This window comes from Salvelinus sp. IW2-2015, unplaced genomic scaffold (genome assembly GCF_002910315.2).
Source record: "Salvelinus sp. IW2-2015 unplaced genomic scaffold, ASM291031v2 Un_scaffold16574, whole genome shotgun sequence".
NCBI lineage: Eukaryota > Metazoa > Chordata > Actinopteri > Salmoniformes > Salmonidae > Salvelinus > Salvelinus sp. IW2-2015.
Window position 1 is genome coordinate 129,979 of NW_019957653.1, and position 22,049 is coordinate 152,027.

The 22,049-nt window shown below is 45.4% G+C and overlaps 1 protein-coding gene across 1 annotated transcript in view; it reads right to left on the bottom strand.

Annotated features, from left to right (window-relative positions):
• Positions 1 to 3,138: 3,138 nt before the first annotated feature.
• The window catches only part of LOC112080912 (heparan-sulfate 6-O-sulfotransferase 3-B-like), a 31,781-nt gene continuing 12,870 nt past the window's right edge, over positions 3,139 to 22,049 (bottom strand). Inside the window, exon 2 of the mRNA XM_024146842.2 lies at positions 3,139 to 3,982. Coding sequence (XP_024002610.1) covers positions 3,211 to 3,982 — 772 coding nt within the window. The 3' untranslated portion in view covers positions 3,139 to 3,210. The remainder of the gene's footprint in view (positions 3,983 to 22,049) is intronic.

Here is a 22,049-nt window from a genome sequence, read left to right on the forward strand (position 1 = left end):
AAACATCTGACCCACTGTAATTGTGATACAGTGAATTATAAGTGAAATAATCTGTAAACATTTGTTGGAAAAATTACTTGTGTCATGCACAAAGTAGATGTCCTAACTGACTTGCCAAAACTATAGTTTCTTAACAAGAAATTTGTGGAGTGGTTGAAAAATGGGTTTTAATGACTCCAACCTAAGTGTATGTAAACTTCCGACTTCAACTGTAGATCACTGGTTCTGTTCAGCCTCTCTGGTGTGTAGAAATCCCCAGGGTGACTATGTACCCAGATGAAGGAGTACGGCATTCAGACAGCCTACTCTTTACTGTGCTGCGTTGGAGTCAAGCTCAATGGCACTTTAAACGCTTAATTTCACCCTGAACTGCCTGTAACCACAACTAATGGCTAACAGCTGCTCTACACCACCATGACATAAGAGGGCTCTAATTGGTTCAGACAGCCAGCCTATTGTGCCACCCCGGTGTTTATTTCTAACATCTTAAACAGAGTTTCATCACACAGTGAGTGAGTGTGTCTACGTGTTTGTGTGAGTGTTTGTGTGTGCGCGTTTGTGGATTTGACAGGGAAGGCGTGCAAAGAGAACTGGATGTCATCAAGACTTCTCTTTGTCATGAATAACACAATGTGAACGGAAGCAGAAAAAAGGACAGATTTTGGAAAGCTTGGAAATCAGTGGTATGCTGCGTACATTTAATGAACAGCTTTCCTACAGGTGAACGTCTTGAATATCATCATACTGTACATACTAACTCATAGTTGGAACGCAAACTTACAAAGTGAACTAATACAAGTCCTGTCCTAAATAACCAAAGTATGGGAGGGTGGTTAATGAATCCTTTATTGTGTTATTTACTATCGTATCTTACTTTAGATATCATGAGCAAGTCCTAGGTYGCAAAGCTACCACTAATTCACTAAAGTTACCGGAATTTTCAGTAGTTTTGGTAATTAAAATGTAATCTTTGGTAACTTTGGTCATTTACTCAAATAACTTAAAAAATATATATTCATATATGTATACATTTTTTATATCTGTGTCCATATTGTCCATGACTTTCTAGTGTATAGACCATATCGTTCAAGAGAAAATAGGCTAATTAATGAAAAAAAGCATCTAATCAACAATGGCATTTTTTTCATTTAACTCTGCAACTCTTCCAACTATTGACTTTTTTCACAACTGCCACCAGTTTGGTGACAAAACAGTTACAACAAAGACATAAAAGTGTGTAAAAAAATATAAATGTGTTTTATGCTGAAACCCTCATATTAAACACCAATGGTATTCACTAAGTTGATGGTTTATATTTGAATAATATTTTACAGGTTTTTCATTCAATTTCCTATTTTAAAATCTTATGCGATTATTTTATACATTTTACATGTGATAAGGCCACATAGAGGGCCATATATAATTACAGACACCTGTGATAAACTGAAGTACCCAAAATGACCTGTAGATGTCATCTGATAAAATACAAAAAGAGAGCTACCAAAATCCTGGTAGTTTACTGGTAAACTTTGAAAGTTTCCAGTATTATACAGTACTGTGCAAAAGTTTTAGGCTGGTGTGAAAAAATGCTGTAAAGTAAGAACGCTTTCAAAAATAGACATGTTAGTAGATTATATTTATCAATTAACAAAATGCAAAGTGAGTGAACAGAAGAAACATCTACATCAAATCAATATTTGGTGTGACCACCCTTTGCCTTCAAAACAGCATCAATTCTTATAGGTACACTTGCACACAGTTTGAAGGAGCTCAGCAGGTAGGTTGGCCCAAACATCTTGGAGAATTAACCACAGTTCTTCTGTGGACTTAGGCAGCCTCAGGTGCTACTCTCTTCATGTAATCCCAGACAGACTCGATGATGTTGAGATCAGGGCTCTGTGGGGGTCATACCATCACTTCCAGGACTCCTTGTTCTTCTTTACACTGAAGATCGTTCTTAATGACTTTCGCTGTATGTTTGGGGTTGTTGTCATGCTGCAGAATACATTTGGGGCCAATCAGATGCCTCCCTGATGGTATTGCATGATGGATAAGTGTCTGCATGTACTTCTCAGCATTGAGGAGACCATTAATTCTGACCAAATCCCCAACTCCATTTGCAGAAATGCAGCCCCAAACTTGCAAGGAACCTCCACCATGCTTCACTGTTGCCTGCAGACACTCATTCGTGAACCGCTCTCAGCCCTTCGGTGAACAAACTGCCTTCTGCTACAGCAAAATATTTCTAATTTTGACTCATCAGTCCAGAGCACCTGCTGACATTTTTCTGCACCCCAGTTCCTGTGTTTTCGTTCATAGTTGAGTCGCTTGGCCTTGTTTCCACGTCGGAGGTGTGGCTTCCTGGCCCCACGTCTTCCATGAAGGCCACTTCTGACCAGACTTCTCCAGACAGTAGATGGGTGTTACCAGGGTCCCACTGTTTTCTGCCAATTCTGAGCTGATGGCACTGCTGGACATCTTCCGATTGCGAAGGGAAGTAAGCATGATGTGTCTTTCATCTGCTGCAGTAAGTTTCCTTGGCCAACCACTGCGTCTATGGTCCTCAACATTGTCCGTTTCTTTGTGCTTCTTCAAAAGAGCTTGGGCATCACATCTGGAAACCCCTGTCTGCCTTGACATTTCTGCCTGGGAGAGACCTTGCTGATGCAGTATAACTACCTTGTGTCTTGTTGCTGTGCTCAGTCTTGCCATGGTGTATGACTTTTGACAGTAAACTGTGTTCAGCAACCTCACCTTGTTAGCTTACCTGCCTAAAACTTTTTCACAGTACTGTACCCTCCCTTTGCAACCCTAAGTGAACCACATTACTTTTCAAGAATCCTGAGGCGCTAATTTTGTTTACGTACAGTCCCATGGAGATTCTGATCAAATCTTGTAGAATGTTCATTTGACACCCTAGAGTTGTTCACCTACTTTGAAAAACAGACAAGCATTAGAAAATGAACACACACAATAAACTCTGCATGAGAGGAGAAACAAAAGTTTACCACATCATAATACATAGTAATAATAAATAATAAATACATCCATCTGAAAGATTAAGACACCATTGGGCAGCCCAAGGCAGAGAGAGAGAGAGAGGGAGCAGAGAGAGAGAGGGAGCAGAGAGAGAGAGAGAGAGAGAGAGAGAGAGAGAGAGAGAGAGAGAAACTGACAAGAAGTACTAGTCCTTACATGGGTGTTACGGCTTCACCATCTCACCACCTGGCTGCTGTAGTCCTCTGTGGTGGCTACACCTCCCACCTCCTCCCCTTCCACCCCCTCTATCTCCCTCTCCTCCTCCTCCCTCCTGGCTTTGGAGATGGGGGCYCTGTGCTGGTGTAGCCRCTGCCTCTCCTCCTGCCTCTCCTGCCTCCTCCTCARCCTCTGCTCCCGGTGCTGTGTCTGGTGGCTGTACTGGTACCTCCGGAGGAACAGCTCCTTGGCATACTCGTACAGCTCCACGTCCAGGGCGTTGAGCCCCTCGATGCGCCGCCGCAGAGCCCCCTCCCCCACCCCCACGCTGGCCGCCCGCGTGCTGTTGATCTGCGTGAAAGCCTGGATGAAGCGCAGGCCGAACGTCCGCTCAAACAGGTACTGCGTCTTGCGCTGGAACTCGGTCAGGCCGTAGAAGGCCATGTTGCGGAGGTTGTTCTTGGCACTGGCTAGTAGGACGCGGCCGCGCTCCCGTTCGGCGCCGGCGGTGAAGGTGGAGACGTTGTAGCAGCCCACCAGGCTGAGGTCGGCCAGCATGCGGACCTGCCGGTTGTTGGCCAGGTTGGAAGGGCAGTCCATGAAGTTGGTCAGCGTGACCCCGGTCCAGTCGTCGCCACTGTAGCAGGCGGGCAGTTCGTCCTGGGTGGGAGAGCGGCCGTCACACAYGTGCAGGGCTGTCTTCCAGGTGGCGCCGCGCTGCACGTGCTTCCACTCGCTCAGGTAGCGGGAGACAGGGTCCCTCAGCATGGTGATGTAGTAGAAGTTCCTGCAGCAGCAAAGACAGAAAGAGACATTMGTTTCAATAYTTSCTTCCYTTCCATGTCTCCTTTCCTTATCTTATTTCCTCCGTGCTCTCCAATCTGTAATGACAGAACTGGGAAGTGGGAGAGTTAGAGAGAGTGAGACTGGCACACGTCTTTCACTTTCCCTCCCTCTATCTAACACTCACTGATGAGCTAGAGGGTGGCAATGAGCTATAATTATTTGACCATGTGAGAGAGAAAAAAGGTGGAAATGGGGCGATGAAAAGARTGAAGAAAATATAATATTTCTCACATTTAAAAATAGCCAGCATTAGAAGTCTGATAACTCTCTCTCCTAACAGTGATCCTAATGAGCTGAGAGCACAGTGGGCTATCTCATTTTTAACACTGAATAAGAGATATTTCYCATCTTATTGCTAGGCCTCCCTAGCTCCTGAATATGCATACCCCGGTACCTTCCTTTCACTACATAACAAATAGCTACATTTAAGTAGCCTTTTTCATTGCGCTCTACTGTACTTTTTCGGAAGATTATCAATTTATCGAACATYCAATCCCTAGAGGATTTTTCCTAAATCAATAAAGGGAATATAGGCTAAAGATRAGAGTGTAGTCAGAGAGATCCCCTTCTATGTATATAGAATCACTTCTTCTAACACAGATCAACCCGCACTGCAGTATTTTCTACATKATCCCKTAGTCAAATAAAGTAAGGGAAAYGTTTCGGGCACTGGAAARAATAGTAGCCCCCCCTTGACAGGTAGTGACGGGAGTTTGAGAATTGAGATCAAGACTAAAACCTTGAAAGCTGCARCTACATGGAGTCAGACTGTGTCAAACGTAGAGCGCTGCTTGTTTCCACTTCCAGATTCCTAACGGCCAGCTGCTAGAGATTTATGAGGAGCGGGTAGGAAAAGAGTAGAGACTGTCAGAGGAAACGAAGCATCACAAAGCATTCACTTGTACATTCTGAATCAGATGGGAATACTTGATGGAGAAGGAACAGACACTTTGTAAGATAGATGCCATAGTCAACACTGAGTGCTTACATTTCTGCCTGAACAGAACTGGAGTTGCTTACATCTTTGCCTGAACAGAAACTGAATTGCTAACATTTTGCCTGAAACAGAAACTGAATTGCTTACATTTTGCCTGAACAGAAACTGAGTTGCTTACATTTTTGCCTGAACATAAACTGAGTTGCTTACATTTGCTGAACATAAATGAGTTGCTTACATTTTGCCTGAAGCAGAAACTGAGTTGCTTACATTTTGCTGAACGAAACTGTGTACATTTGCCTAAGAAACGAATTGCTAACATTTTGCCTGAACAGAAAAACTGGTTGCTTACATTTTGCCTGAACAGAAACTGAATTGCTAACATTTTGCCTGAACAGAAACTGAGTTGCTTACATTTTGCCTGAACAGAACTGAGTGCTTACATTTTGCCTGAACAGAAACTGAATTGCTAACTTTTGCCTGAACAGAAACTGAGTTGCTTACATTTTGCCTGACATAAACTGAGTGCTGACATTTGCCTGAACATAAACTGAGTTGCTTACATTTTGCCTGAACAGAAACTGAGTTGCTTACATTTGCCTGAACAGAACTGAGTTGCTTACATTTTTGCCTAACATAAACTGAATTGCTAACATTTTGCCTGAACAGAAACTGAATTGCTTACATTTTGCCTGAACAAGAAACTGAGTTGCTTACATTTTGCCTGAACAGAAACTGATGCTTACATTTTGCCTGAACAGAAACTGAATTGCTTACATTTTGCCTGAACAGAAACTGAGTTGCTTACATTTTGCCTGAACAGAAACTGAGTTGCTTACATTTTGCCTGAACATAAACTGAATTGCTAAACATTTTGCCTGAACAAGAAACTGAGTTGCTACATTTTGCCTGAACAGAAAACTGAATTGTTTACATTTTGCCTGAACAGAAACTGAGTTGCTTACATTGCCTGAAGAAACTGAGTTGCTTACATTTTGCGCTGAACAGAAACTGAATTGCTTACATTTTGCCTGAACAGAAACGGATTGCTTACATTTTGCTGAACATAAACTGAATTGCTAACATTTTGCCTGAACAGAAACTGAATTGCTTACATTTGCCTGAACAGAAACTGAGTTGCTTACATTTTGCCTGAACAGAAACTGAGTTGCTTACATTTTGCCTGAACAGAACTGAGTTGCTTACATTTTGCCTGAACATAAACTGAATTGCTAACATTTTGCCTGAACAGAAACTGAATTGCTTACATTTTGCCTGAACAAAACTGAGTGCTTACATTTTGCCTGAACAGAAACTGAATTGCTTACATTTTCCTGAACAGAAACTGAATGCTTACATTTTGCCTGAACAGAAAACTGAGTTGGCTTACATTTGCCCTGAACAGAAACGAGTTGCCATTCCTGACAAACGTCTAACATTTTGCCTGAACAGAAACTGAATTGCTTACATTTTGCCTGAACAGAAACTGAATTGCTTACATTTTGCCTGAACAGAAACTGAGTTGCTTACATTTTCCTGACAGAAACTGAGTTGCTTACATTTGCCTGAACAGAACTGAATTGCTTACATTTTTCCTGAACAGAAACTGAGTTGCTTACATTTGCCTGAACATAAACTTGAATTGCTTTACATTTTGCCTGAACATAAAACTGAATTGCTTACATTTTGCCTGAACATAAACTGAATTGCTTGAACAGGATTTTCTCAACGGTGAGCAATAGCGTTGAGTAGTCAGAGTACAGTATGTCAGATGTTGTCTCTATACTGATGAACAAATATTGATTTCTACCAAACCTCTTAGGGTAATTAAGAAAAGTGAAATGTCAGTCTGCACCACTGAAGTGGTAATAATGGCTCTGTGACTGTCATTTAAAGAACCATCTGACTGTTGACCTTTTGGTGCAGGGACACACACACCACCCTCAAAGGTAATTAGGAGATTATTGTCAGGTGGCAGACTACCATCGACCAAGATTTTAATGTGTCAGCATAAATAGATCCTAACAAAGTTTTTTCTCATGACACACATGCGCGAGCCGTGCGCGGCACACACAACAGACCAACACGCCACACACACGCACACACTGACTCACATACACGCACAGACTCACACACACACACGCACACACACACACGCACACACACACTCCAAGCCGTATTGGTATCCGACCACGCACAGCTGTAAATGAATTAAACTGGCAGCTTTGATACACTGAGAGTGTGGGAGAGATGGACACACACACCACAGCTGTACAGAGAGATGTGAGAACACACTCCCAGAGCTGTACAGAGAGATGACACACACTCCCACAGCTGTACAGAGAGATGAACACACTCCCCACAGCTGTACAGAGAGATGGACACACACTCCCAGAGCTGTACAGAGAGATGGACACACACTCCCAGAGCTGTACAGAGAGATGGACACACACTCCCAGAGCTGTACAGAGAGATGGGCACACACACCCAGAGCTGTACAGAGAGATGGACACACACACCCACAGCTGTACAGAGAGATGGAGAACACACTCCCACAGCTGTCAGAGAGGATGGACACACACACCCACAGCTGTACAGAGAGATGGAGAAACACACTCCCACAGCTGTACAGAGAGATGGACACACAACACCCACAGCTGTACAGAGAGATGGAGAACACACTCCCACAGCTGTACAGAGAGATGGACACCACACCCACAGCTGTACAGAGAGATTGAGACACACTCCCACAGCTGTACAGAGAGATGGACACACACACCCACAGCTGTACAGAGAGATGGAGAACACACTCCCACAGCTGTACAGGAGAGATGGACCACACACACCCACAGTGTACAGAGAGATGGAGAACACACTCCCACAGCTGTAACAGAGAGATGGACACACACACCCACAGCTGTTACAGAGAGTGGAGAACACCCAGAGCTGTACAGAGAGATGGACACACACACCCACACGACAGAGAGATGGAGAACACACTTCCCAGAGCTTGTACAGAGAGATGGACACACACTCCCAGAGCTGTACAGAGAGATGGACACACACTCCCAGAGCTGTACAGAGAGATGTACACACACACCCACAGCTGTACAGAGAGATGGAGAACACACTCCCACAGCTGTACAGAGAGATGGACCACACCCACAGCTGTACAGAGAGATGGACACACAACCCACAGCTGTTACAGAGAGATGGAGAACACACTCCCACAGCTGTACAGAGAGATGGACACACACACCCACAGCTGTAGAGAGATGATGCGAGAACACACTCCCACAGCTGTACAGAGAGATACGGACACACACTCCCACAGCTGTACAGAGAGATGGACACACACTCCACAGCTTACAGAAGATGACAACACTCCCAAGCTGTACAGAGAGATGGAGAACACACTCCCGAGCTGTACAAGACAGAACACGGATGAGACCACCACTTCCAAGCTGTACAGAGAGATGGACACACACTCCACAGCTGGTTACAGAGAGATGGACACACACTCCCACAGCTGTACAGAGAGATGAGAACAACACTCCCACAAGCTGTACGAGAATGAGACACACCCCCACAGCTGCTACAGAGAGATGGAGAACACACTCCAGAGCTGTACCAGAGAGATGGAGAACACACTCCCAAAGCTGTACAGAGAGATGGACACACACATCCCACAGCTGTACAGAGAGATGAGAACACACTCCCACAGCTGTACAGAGGATGGAGACACACCCACAGCGTAAGATGGACCACACACCACAAGCTGTACAGAGAGATGGAGAACACACTCCCAGAGCTGTACAGAGAGATGGACACACACTCCCACAGCTGTACAGAGAGATGACACACACACCCACAGCTGTACAGAGAGATGGACACCACTTTCCCAGAGCTGTACAGAGAATGAGAGAACACCACTCCCAGAAGCTGTACAGAGAGATGGACACACACTCCCACAGCTGTACAGAGAGATGGAGAACACACTCCCAGAGCTGTACAGAGAGATGGACACAACACCACAGCTTACGAGAGTGGGACACACACTCCCAGAGCTGTAACATGTGTGTGTGGTGTGTGTGTGTGTGTGTTGTGTGTGTGTGTGTGTGTGTGTGTGTGTGTGTGTGTGTGTGTGTGTGTGTGTGTGTGTGTGTGTGTGTGTTGTGTGTGTGTGTGTTCGAGGGACAGAGTCGTTGGGAAGGTCAGGCATCAATCAACAGTTAATAGAGTCCGTCATCAAACAATCAGTGTTCAGCTTTATCTTGCTGTGCAAAACAACAGTGCACCACTTTGTTTCAACATGCACACTTTGTTTCAACATGCACACTTTGTTTCAACATGCACACTTTGTTTCAACATGCACACTTTGTTTCAACATGCACACGTGTGGCATGTAATTGTCTTGGGCGAAGATCATATTCTGTAACAGGATGGATGTTGACTTACAGACTGGCTACACTCCATGCATTTACATATATACTGAACCAAAATATAAATGCAACATGTAAAGTGTTGGTCCCATGTTTCATGAGCGGAAATAACAGATCTCAGACATTTTCCATTCGCACAGAAAGCTTATTTGTCTCACATTTTGTGCACAAATTTGTTTACATTCCGGTTAGTAAGCATTTCTCCTTTGCCAAGATAATCCATCCACTTGACAGGTGTGGCATATAATGAAGCTGATTAAACAGCATGATCATTACACAGGTGCACCTTGTGCTGGGGGACAATAAAAGGCCACTCTAAAATGTGCAGTTTAGTCACACAACACAATGCCACAGATGTSTCAAGTTTTGCGGGAGTGTGCAATTGGCATGCCTACTGCAGGAATGTCCACCAGAGCTGTTACCAAAAGCCACCTCCAATGTCGTTTTAGAGAATTTGGCAGTACATCCAACCGGCCTCACAACCGCAGACCACGGGTAACCACGCTAGCACAGGACCTTCACATCCGGCTTCTTCACCTATGGGATCATCTGAGACCAGCCCCCCGGACAGCTGATAAAACAAAGCCCTTCTGACTGGCTGGGCCTGGCTCCCCAGTGGGTGGTCATGTGAAATCCACAGATTATTATTAATTTATTTCAATTGACTGATTTCCTTGTATGAACTGTAACTCAGTTACATTGTTGAAATTGTTGCATGTTGCGTTTATATTTTTGTTCATTATACTTGTTTCATTTCTACAGCACAGAAAGAACTCCAGTCACTTGAAGCTGACCAGAGCCTGAGGGCTTGCTTTACCGTGTTAGCGCCAGTCATCTTTAAAAGGGGATGAAATCGAAATAAAACAAGCTGAAAATGTGAAACTCCAAAACTATTTAACGCCAAATCGTATATACTCTGTGTGCTTATACATATATTATGATCCCTTATAAATGACACTCAAACAATGCTTAGGGTCCATCATATTTTTGATAAAAATTCTTTTCTTTTTTTATCACAGAAAATCTGGTGAGTTTATGTCAAATGGTTTTATATTTTTGTATGTACATAACGTGTAATATCGGGATGCAAACTCAAAATGCAATACATTTCAACTCTATATCTGACATGGTGCAGGTGTCTTCTTTTGARGCCCATAACCACGTGTGTATAATTTTCTTTCAAAGAAGATTTGTTTAAGACTACCAAGAAACACTCTGTGTGACCCTTATTCAGCGCACTGCAGTAAAAGGTTAAATGCTGCAGGTACATGGACAGATCTAGCTTACCAACCTCTAACCGGTACTTTAACCCTGACGTTAGATGACCGTCTACACTGCAACTCCCTCCCACTGTTTAAACAGCTGTTGCGGGTTGCTACTCCTCTCATGAATATCTGTGATTTCTACTGGGTTTCCATAATGGAATGCGACAGCTCGGATTCTATTAGTGTGCCTGGAGGACTGATCCTGTCTGATGACTCCATAGAGAAACAAACTACTATTCGCACAGAGCTCAATCAGAGAAGCAGGTAAATACATTTGATTGATTGATTGATTGATTGATTGATTGATTGATTGATTGAAATTAGCCCGGCTACTCTGTGTTGCTCCACAAAATCCCCGATTAACTTCAATTCAAGTTGTGTTACAACAAGGAATATGAACATGTAGTGTAAGAAGCCGAAATAACTTAATATTTATAACCATGAAGTCACTATTTATTGAGATAAAATATCAAACCAAGCAATATAGGGAAAGTAAGTAAATGAGCAACAACGTAATTCACTACTACATAATCATTTTCATTCAGAAGAACACCCCCCCTCATCTCCTGGCATGGTCAATGCAATGGCTGTGTCTAAAATGCCACCCTATTCCATTTRGTGCACTTATTTTKACAAAAGTAGTGGATTGTATAGGGAATAGGGTGCCATTTGGGATGCATCTGACCCAGTGGCAGAGAGAGGCCTCTATCCACCCTAATAAGATGAGTGCCTCTCAATCATTCATAACTGACCATTTCAACACTCTGAGCACTCTGGACAAGCAATCAATACTGCCCTGCCAGGACTCCCAGTGTCTGTCTGATCGATGGTTGAATAAAGATAATTGGTCAAAGATAAAAAATAAAAAAAATGGGCGAAGTTGGCTTATGGCATTTAACACGGCTGGAGTTGTATCCACTGGCCTTCAGTAAACTATACACTGTCTGCAGTGTCTGCTGAGCTTTTAGACACATTTCTCTGGTTTAGAAATGTCTGAGGGGAACAGAGGGTGTTATGGGTACTCAGACCCAAGATAGTCGGGAAGATACTTGGACACAAACTCATATGATTAAAAAATATATTAACTCTAAGAAAAACAGTATGCTGCTATATCGAAGCACTCAATGACTAACATAAATGAATGGATGGGACACTTAAAACAGGAGCAATAGTTTTGAACACACCTTGTATTCCCATATGTTCTATTTCTATGCCCCTCTTATGGCTGATCTCCAAGTCTCCTTCGTCTGCAGTGCAGACAGCCTCTCATTGATTTCCCAAGAGTGTGTGGGGCGAACTTGACGCTCTTGCTGTCTCCCCCTTGCCTCCCCTCACCTCCCCCTCGCTTGCTTAGGCTTTCCAAGAGAACTCACGCCGTAGAGGAAATGAGGAACATGGGATCAATATTAGCCAAGACAATTCTCATTCATTACTATTAAGGAAACACACTGGCTTGATGAGGTGGAATTGAGTCACTTACTGGAAAATGGCTCAAATCAAATACAAGTTTATTTGTCACATGCTCATCAAACAACAGGTGTAGACTGACAGTGAAGTACTTACTTGCGGGCCCTTCCCATCAAAGAGAGATTATTTTTTTATAATAAAAAAAGAACAACAAGGAGGAATAAAAATACACAATGTCGATGCACAGGGGTAATTGAGGTAGATATGTACATATAGGTTAGGGGTTAAAGTGACTAGGCAACAGGATTGATAGTAGCAGCAGTGTATGTAAATGAGTCAAAAGAGTTAGTTCAAAAAGGGTCAATACAGATAGTGCGGATAGCTATTTGGGCAACTATTTAGCGGTCCTTATGGCTTGGGTGTAGAAGCTATTTCGGGTCCTGCTGGTTCCAGACTTATGCACTGGTACCACTTGACGTGCGGTAAGCAGAGAGAAGACAGTCTATGGACTTGGGTGGCTGGAGTCTTTGACAATGTTTTTAGGGCCTTTCTCTGGCACCACCTGGTATAGCAGGTCCTGGATGGCAGGGGCGTGCCAGTGATGTACTGGGTCGTACGCAATTCCCTCTGTATGTGCTTGTGGTTGAATGCCAAGCAGTTGCCATACCAAGCGGTGATGCAGGCTAGCTCGGTGATGCAGGCTAGCCAGTTAGCCTGGAGCTAGCCTCGAGCTAGGCCCAATCTCTGGGCTAGCCCGAAGAAAATTCATCAGAATAATTCCTGGGCTTCCAATAGCTATTTTGCCAATTAGCCTGGACCCTTTGCTGCCGACACGGAGCCCCGCCGATCCATCACGACTGGTCTACCGATGTAACCGTCCCAGGGGGTTTCTGTCCCGAAGCAAGCACCAGTTAGCCTGGAGCTAGCCTCGTGCTAGGCCCATCTCCCGACTAGCCGAAGAAATCCATCAGATAATACCTGGGCTTCACTCACTGGATCCTATGATCACTCGGCTACACATGCCTCTCTCTAATGTCAATATGCCTTGTCTATTGCTGTTTTGGTTAGTAATTTCACTGTAGAGCCTCCAGCCCTGCTCAATATGCCTTAGCTAGCCCTTATGTTCCACCCCCCACACATGCGGTGACCGCACCTGGCTTAAATGGTGCCTCTAGAAACAAAACCTCTCTCATCGTCACTCAATGCCTAGGCTTACCTCCACAGTACTCACATGCTACCATACCCTTGTCTGTACATTATGCCTTGAACCTATTCTTCCGCCACCCAGAAACCTGCTCCTTTTACTCTCTGTTCCGAACGCACTAGACGACCAGTTCTTTTAGCCTTAAGCCGTACTCTTATCCTACTCCTCTTTTCCTCTGGTGATGTAGAGGTTAACCCAGGCCCTGCAGCCCCCAGCATCCCTCCCATTCCCCAGGCGCTCTCATTTGTTGACTTCTGTAACCGTAATAGCATTGGTTTCATGCATGTTAACATTAGAAGCCTCCTCCCTAAATGTGTTTAATTCACTGCTTTAGCACACTCCGCCAAAAAGGAAGGCCACCAAAAATCCTGAAAATTCCATCCCTAACTATAACATTTTCCGTCAAGCTAGAACTGCCAAAGGGGCGGAGCTGCAATCTACTGCAGAGATAGCCTGCAGAGTTCTGTCATACTATTCAGGTCTGTGCCCAAACAATTCGAGCTTCTGCTTTTAAAAATCCACCTTTCCAGAAACACATCTCTCTCTCTCTCTCCACTTGTTATAGACCCCCCTCAACCCCCAGCTGTGCCCTGGACACCATATGTGAATTGATCGCCCCCCATCTATCTTCAGAGTTCGTACTGTTAGGTGACACAAACTGGGACATGTTTAACACCTACAATCTAAGCTAGATGCCCTCAATCTCACACAAATGATCAAGGAACCTACCAGGTAAAACCCTAAATCCGTAACCATGGGTACCCTCTTAGATATCATCCTGACCAACTGATCAACTTGATCATCCTGACCAACAGATCACCGACCATTTCGAATCTCACCGTACCTTCTCCACTATGCAATCTGGTTTCTGAGCTGGTCATGGGTGCACATCAGCCATGCTCAATGTCCTAAACAGCTTCAACGACATACAACACTCCTTCTGTGGCCTCCAACTGCTTTTAAATGCTAGTAAAACTAAGTGCATGCTATTCAACAGATGGCTGCCTGCACCCTCCCGCCTGACTAGCATCACTACTCTGGACGGTTCTGACCTAGAATATGTGGACAACTACAAATACCTAGGTGTCTGGTTAGACTGTAAACTCTCCTTCCAGACTCACAATAAGCATCTCCAATCCAAAATGAAATCTAGAATCGGCTTCCTATTTCGCAACAAAGATCCTTGACTTTGGCGATGTTATTAACAAAATAGCCCCCAACACTCTACTCAGCAAACTGGATGCAGTCTATCACAGTGCCATCCTTTTTATCACCAAAGCCCCATATACCACCCACCACTGCGACCTGTATGCTCTCATTGGCTGGCCTTCACTACATATCCGTCGCCAAACCCACTGGCTCCAGGTCATCTATAAGTCTTTGCTAGGTAAAACTCTGCCTTATCTCAGCTCACTGGTCACCATAGCAACACCCACCCGTAGCACGCGCTCCAGCATTTATACTGCACTGATCATCCCCAAAGCCAACACTTCCTTTGGCCGCCTTTCCTTCCAGTTCTCTGCTGCCAATGACTGGAACGAATTGCAAAAATCTCTGAAGCTGGATTCTTATATCTCCCTCTCTAAATTTAAGCTGCTAGGGAGTCCTCAATGTAGGTCTCCATAGCCTTGGTCTCCGGAACCGGAAGAGAGTACAGTCGTCCCCGGGGTGGAGTGGTGCCTGGGAAAAGATCATTCCCATAGTCATATGGTTGGTGCGGCGGCAGCGAAGTGGCCCGGGCCTTACTGAACACCTCCCGGAGGTCCTGGTACTCCACGGGAATGGCGGAGAGGTCCGGAGCAACTTCCGAGGCCCCAGGAAGACGTCCCGGGGCAGGCTGCGCTGACTTCAGGCAATGGGCATGGCAGAACGGGCTCCAGCCCACCCATGATGGCACCGGCAGACCAGTCAATGAGGGGATTGTGTTGCTGCAGCAAGGAGAATCCCAATACCACAGGAACCTGAGGAGACTTAATGAGCAGGAAATGGATCATCTYGCTGTGGTTCCCTGACACACGAAAGTTGATGGGGGTGGTATTATGGGTAACCCGGCCTACAGAGCGCCCGTCCAGTGCTCTAACGTCCATGGGAAAGGAGAGGGGCTGTACCCCAGAACCTGAGACCATCCTACCCACCTCGTGCCTGGCGACAGCACCCAGCTGGGGAATAGCGAAGCAGGTTTGGGAGGCACAGCATTCCCAGCCAAACTTTTGTGCCTGACTCAGTCCACTCGGCGGTCCTGGAGTGGGCCCACTCCTCCAGGCTTGCCTGCYACCTGGGCTCCCAGCGGACMCTGGCTTATTGTGCAACAATGCTTTTGGTGGCCTACCATGGTTCCTGCCGTCTCCGCATTTGTCGCCGCTTGCATGGTCTGTGCACTGAATAAGACTCCTCGRCAAGCTCCGGCTGGTCTCCTCCAACCTCTGCCTGTCCCTCACCRTCCCTGGTCCCACATCTCCCTAGACTTTGTCATGGGTCTCCCCCCATCTGATGGCAACACCGCCATCCTGACCGTTGTGGATCGGTTTTCCAAAGCCGCATACTTCATTCTTCTCCCCAAGCTACCCTCTGCCAAAGAGACGGCCCAGCTCATGGTGCAGCATGTCTTCCGGATCCATAGACTGCACGTTGACATGGTCTCCGCCCGGGGTCCTCAGTTCTCGTCCCGGTTCTGGAAGGCATTCTGCACCTTCATTGGGTCATAGGCCAGCCTGTCCTCCGGGTTCCACCCCCAGTCCAGAGGCCAGTCGGTGCGAGCCAACCAAAACCGAGAGACAACTCTGCACTGCYTGGTCTCCGCCAACCCCACCACCTGGAGCCAGCACCTTGTGTGGGTCGAATACGYCCACAACACCCTTCCCTGCTCTGCCATGGGTCTATCACCTTTTGAGTGTTCCCTGGGGTATCAGCCCGCTCTTCCCTGAGCAGGAAGAAGAGGTYGGCATACCTTCTGCCCAGATGTTTGTCCGCCGCTGTTGTCGTATCTGGAGGAGAGCCCGGTTGGCCCTTCTCAAGACCACCTCCAGGTATCGACGACAAACGGATCGCCACCGGACCCCGGCTCCCGTACSCTTCGCATACATCCCACCTTTCATGTGTCCAGAGTTAAACCCATGTCTCCTGTTTCCTGTTTCCGCCACCTGGCGCCCAGGTAGGACACCAGGTGGCGCCTCTAGAGGGGGGTGGGGTACTGTCACACCCTGATCTGTTTCACCTGTCTTTGTGCTTGTCTCCCCCTCCAGGTGTCGCCCATCTTCYCCATTATCCCCTGTGTATTTATACCTGTGTTCTTTGTTTGTCTGTTGCCAGTTTCTTTTGTTCGTGAAACCTACCAGCGTTTGTTCCCCTGCYCCTGCCTGWTTCTTGCTCCTGTTTTATAATTCTTCCCGGGTTTTGACCATTCTGTCTACCCTGACCCTGAGACTGCCTGCCGTTCTGTACCTTACYCCACCTTACTGGATTATTGACCCCTGCCTGCCCTGACCTGTATTGTCCTGTATTGACGCTTCGCTTATTTGATGGCTTGTCAGAGGTCGTAGCCGAATTGCTTATAAGCTTCCGGATTAGAGTCCTGCTCCTTGAATGTGGCAGCTCCATGGGTTCTGGTTGGGATATGTACGTAYGGYCACTGTGGGGACAATGTTGTTGATACACTTATTAATGAAGCCAGTGACCAATGTGATAAACTCCTCAATGTTATTAGATGAATCCCGGAACATATTCCAGTCTGTGCTAGTGGAACAGTCCTTTAGCCTAGCATCCGCTTCATCGGACCACTTCCGTATTGAGCGCATCACTGGTACTTCATGTTTGAATTTTTACTTGTAAGCAGGAATCAGGAGGATAGAGTTTTGGTCAGATTTGCCAATGGGAGGGTGGGGGAGAGCCTTGYAYGAGTTTATGTGTGTGGAGTAAAGGTGATGTAGAGTTTTGTTGCATTTAGTTGTACAGGTGATATGCTGGTAAAAAATTAAGTMAAACTAWTTTCTGTTTCCCTGCATTAAAATCACCAGCCATGAGAAGCACCGCTGTATGTACTGTATGTACATTTTCCTGTTTGCTTATGGCCCTATACAGCTCATTGAGTGCAGTCTTAGTGCCAGCATCGGATTGTGGTGGAAAATAGATATAGAAAAATATAGATGAAAAATCTTGGTAAATAGTATAGTCTGCAGATTATCATGAGGTATTCTAACTCAGGCAAACAAAAAGTTGAGACTTCCTTAACATTAAAGATCATGCACCAGCTGTTGTTAACAAAGAGACACACTGTCATGTGTTAGTTGTGCAGAGGTGAGAACGGAGGCAGGCGCAGGACACAGAACTGAGTAAAATAACTAACTTTACTCTGGAAAAATWATCTGCAAAAATAAATCCACGCAGGGATCACAAACCCTAACACAACAGACTAACACAGAACCGGGAACAATCAMGCACAAAACATAATGAGAACCAGAGGGTTAAATATGGAAATAATAATAATGCAATGGGAACCAGGTGTGTACAATCAAGACATCACGAATGGAAAAAGAAACGTGGATCGGTGGCAGCTAGAAAGCCGGTGACGACGACCGCCGAACGCCGCCCGGACAAGGAGAGGCGCCAACTTTGACGGAAGTCGTGACACACACTCCTTCCTATTTTGTCTTACCTAAGGCTATCGACCAGTCTTGACGATGCATGGAAAAACCAGCGAGATGTACAGTGCATTCGGAATGTGTTCAGACCCCTTGACYTTTTCCACATTTTGTTACGTTACAGCCTTATTCTAAAATGTATTAAATAGTTTTTCCCCTCATTAATCTACACACAATACCCCATAATGACAAAGCAAAAACAAGTTCTTAGACATTTTTGCAAATGTATWAAAAAAAACGGAAATATCACATTTAAATATGTATTAGGAAAGGAAAGGGGATACCTAGCCAGTTGTACAACTGAATGTATTCAACTGAAATGTGTCTTCCACATTTAACCCCTCTGAATCAGAGAGGTGCGGACCCTTTACTCAGTACTTTGTTGAAGCACCTTGGGCAGTGATTACAACCTCGAGTCTTCTTGGGTATGATGCTACATGCTTGTCACACCTGTATCTGGGGAGATTCTTCCATTCTTCTCTGCAGATCCTCTCAAGCTCTGTCAGGTTGGATGGGGAGCGTCGCTGCACAGCTTTTTTCAGGTCTCTCCAGAGATGTTCGATTGGGTTCAAGTCCGCGCTCTGGCTCGGCCACTCAAGGACATTCAGAGACTTGTCCCAACTAGTCTCCCAGTCCCTGCAATTGAAAACAATCCCCACAGCATGATGCTGCCACCACAATGCTTCACCGAAGGGATGGTGCCAGGTTTCCTCCAGATGTGACGCTTGGCACTCAGGCCAAAGAGTTCAATCTTGGTGTCATCAGTCCAGAGAATCTTGTTTATCATGGTCTGAGAGTCCTTTAGATGCCTTTTGTCAAACTCCAAGCGGGCTGTTATGTGCCTTTTACTGAGGAATGGCTTCCGCTTGGCCACTCAACCATAAAGGCCTGATTGGTGGAGTGCTGCAGAGATGATTGTAGAAGAAGTCAAGGGGTCTGAATACTTTCCGAATGCACTATGTATTATCCATGTCCTTGTTCAGCCACGACTCCGAGAAACAAAAGAATATTACAGTTCTTCAGTTTGTTCTCTAGTGACTGTACGTTCGCCAACAGAACAGAGGGTAGAGGCGGTTTATTTGCTCGTCAACATAATCTCGTCAGGATGGCAGCTCGTCTGCCTGTCTTGTGCTGTCGCTTCCTCTTTCGAGTCCCGGGGATTAGCAGCAAGTCCAGAGCTGTCGAATCATTGAATTGTCATCCATAAATTGACATCCAAATCGAGGTTAGTGGTCACTGTTCTGTCCAGAAGCTGTTTTCGTTCCTAGGAAATTATGGCAAACACGTTGTGTACAAAAAAGTTACGATCAGCGTAACAAAACACTCAAAAAGCAGAATTGGTCAGGAGCCTGTAAAATGGCTGCTATCCACTGCAGCACCATCTCTTACTCTTCTGCTGTGTTGACTGTTTTAAGTCTGTGCACTAAGTCCCCCCATAGGAAGTTTGGCCAAGCTGAGACTACTGTCTGTGATTCCAATCAAATGAGGTGAATAAGTCCATCAGACATTTTCATAAATCACGGTTGCCTGACCTGGTACTTGTGTACTAGCGTTCCTAACCTACCCTTACTTCTGCCATATTGTGTGATACTGGTAGATAAGAGGTTTGAAAGTTGTGGATGTTTCTACTTCACACTGAAGCTAGGGTGTTGATGATTCTTGGGGAGTGTACCACACAACCAGTGCAAATCCAATTCAAAGGTGTCACTAACACCACACTGAAGCTACATTCACCCACATAGGCTACACAAGCCGTACCATTTTCTATCATACACTTTCATATTCACAATAACCCAATCGGTTGTCCTATTCCCAAACTTAACACCCTCAAACACTCTCCAACACCTCTTTCTGGTGTGTGAATTAGCTTCCCTGCMGGAGACCCAGAGGGTGTGAGTTTGTGACCTGTTCCCCAGCCCCCCTGCAGAAGGTGGAATTTCCTGCTGGGAATGGAGGTTGTGTCCTTGAACCGTGCAGTTTCGTGTTTGTATCAAGCACGTTGTGATTGGTAGAGGCAGCAGGCCAACAGTGTTAGACAAGAAATAGAAAGATAGTGAGAGATGCGATTTAAATATATATATATTATTTAACTAGGCAAATCAGTAAAGAACAAATGCTTATTTACAATGACGGCCTACCCCAGCCAAACCCGGACAACGCTGGGCCAATTGTGCGCTGCCCTATGGGACTCCCAATCATGGCTAGATATGATGCAGCCTGGACCAGGGACTGCATTGATGCCTCTAGCACTGAGATGCAGTTCCTTAGACCGCTATGCCACTCGGGAGCCCAAAATGAAGACATATCAGAGCTAACCACTAACTAACTGATCACTAACTGGCAATTAAACATTCACCATGAACCATTAACCAACCAACCACTGGTAATGTTACTATACTTAGTGGCAGATTCATTCAATMCTTACTGTAGGGGCCTGAAAGATTGTCAAAACAGGGAACTGAACATAAATCACATCGCCCTAAACATTTCTTTCCGAATATTAGAATGTCAGTATGGGAGTTATATTAGTGTGGGAAACGATCAGATGGGAGTTGGATCATCAGTGTGTCCATTGAGCCAGAGCCACGTGGAGCTGTGTGACTACTGCCAACAGCCAGACTGTGGGAGATATCCTCCCCAGTCTGGTCTAGAGATCTACTTAATGAACTCACACACACACAGCACAGAAGAGAAACAGAGAGACAGAGAGACAGAGAAGACGAAGAGAGACAGAGAGAGGGCAGAGAGAAGAGAGAGAAGAGAGAGAGAGAGAGAGAGAGAGAGAGAGAGAGAGAGAGAGAGAGAGAGAGAGAGAGAGAGAGGCAGTTACAACATTTTTAGAATAATGATTTGAGAAGAATGGGTAGAGAGGGACAGGGAGGGACAGAGACACAACGACACAACAAAGAGCTGGAGCTCTGTATTATAAACCCTCGCTGCACCACAGGGTCTAAGAAAAATACAAACAGAGGGTGAGAGGGAGAAGTGACAAAAAAGAGGCAGGGAATGATACGGTAAGATGAAAAGAGCATAGATACTACATATACAAAGCCCCTTCTTAGAGACTGCAGGGAGGACAACTCCACAGGAGCTGAAAGACCTGCCTGAGCTGTCTGTAGAGTAAGGTCAGATCCTAGAAATAGATTGAAACTAATTCCAGTTCTATGGGTCAGACTGACCTCCTGTCCATTCACACTCCCAGCACTGTCCCCGGCCCGTACAGCCAAGTGTGGGAGTGAACAGATCCATTCACTCTAGTGTGAGATTKATTTTGTTAAATGACTGATTGCTGCTCAAGCCAGTTCCAGGATTGGAAGRYGTTGTTGGGGTAATTMACKTGTAATRACWAGAGCCCAGAGATCATCATGGTCAGGTAAAAAAATGAACTAGCCCCAATTATGACAACTGAGCTTACTAAGTCCTCACTGAGAATGTTTGATACAGAGCATCAAGTAACGTCAGAGCACTAGGCAGAATGGGACTGGTGGTGTATCTCTCTCAGTGTGTGAGTCCCAAATGTCATCCTATTCCCTAAAGGTCACTAGTTTTAACCAGAGCAATATGGGCCCTGGTCAAAAGTAGTGCACTATATAGGGATTAGAGTTACATTTGGGACAGAACCACTGTTTCTCTTCCAGAATGTATATGACTGTCACCATGTATTAGGGACCAATCAGATCCCTTCTGCACTCTCTCCTGTTCGACGGCATCTGTTCGACGGCATCTGTTCGACGGCGTGTATATAGTCTCTCTCCACAGATGAAGCGTGAATGATGATGCAACACTCATTTAAAGCAGGGAAAGATGCTACGTGCTAGCCAAGCATGAACAGCTGTGTGTGAAATCCTTTTTTCCTTTAGAGATGCTGTGATAACTTAACACCATTCGTTTGGCTGATGTTGTTGGATTAAATAGAGTCGTGCATATTAATTGAGCAATTAGTTGACGTGACTGAACAGATAATAGAATACCTTCCTACAGTGCTCGCACGCGCACACACACACAGGCACATACCCACACACGCCCACGTGCCAACACACACACACACTCACACACACAAATGCCCACACACTTACTGCACATCCACAGTACAACGTGCAGTCCATTACAAGCCCA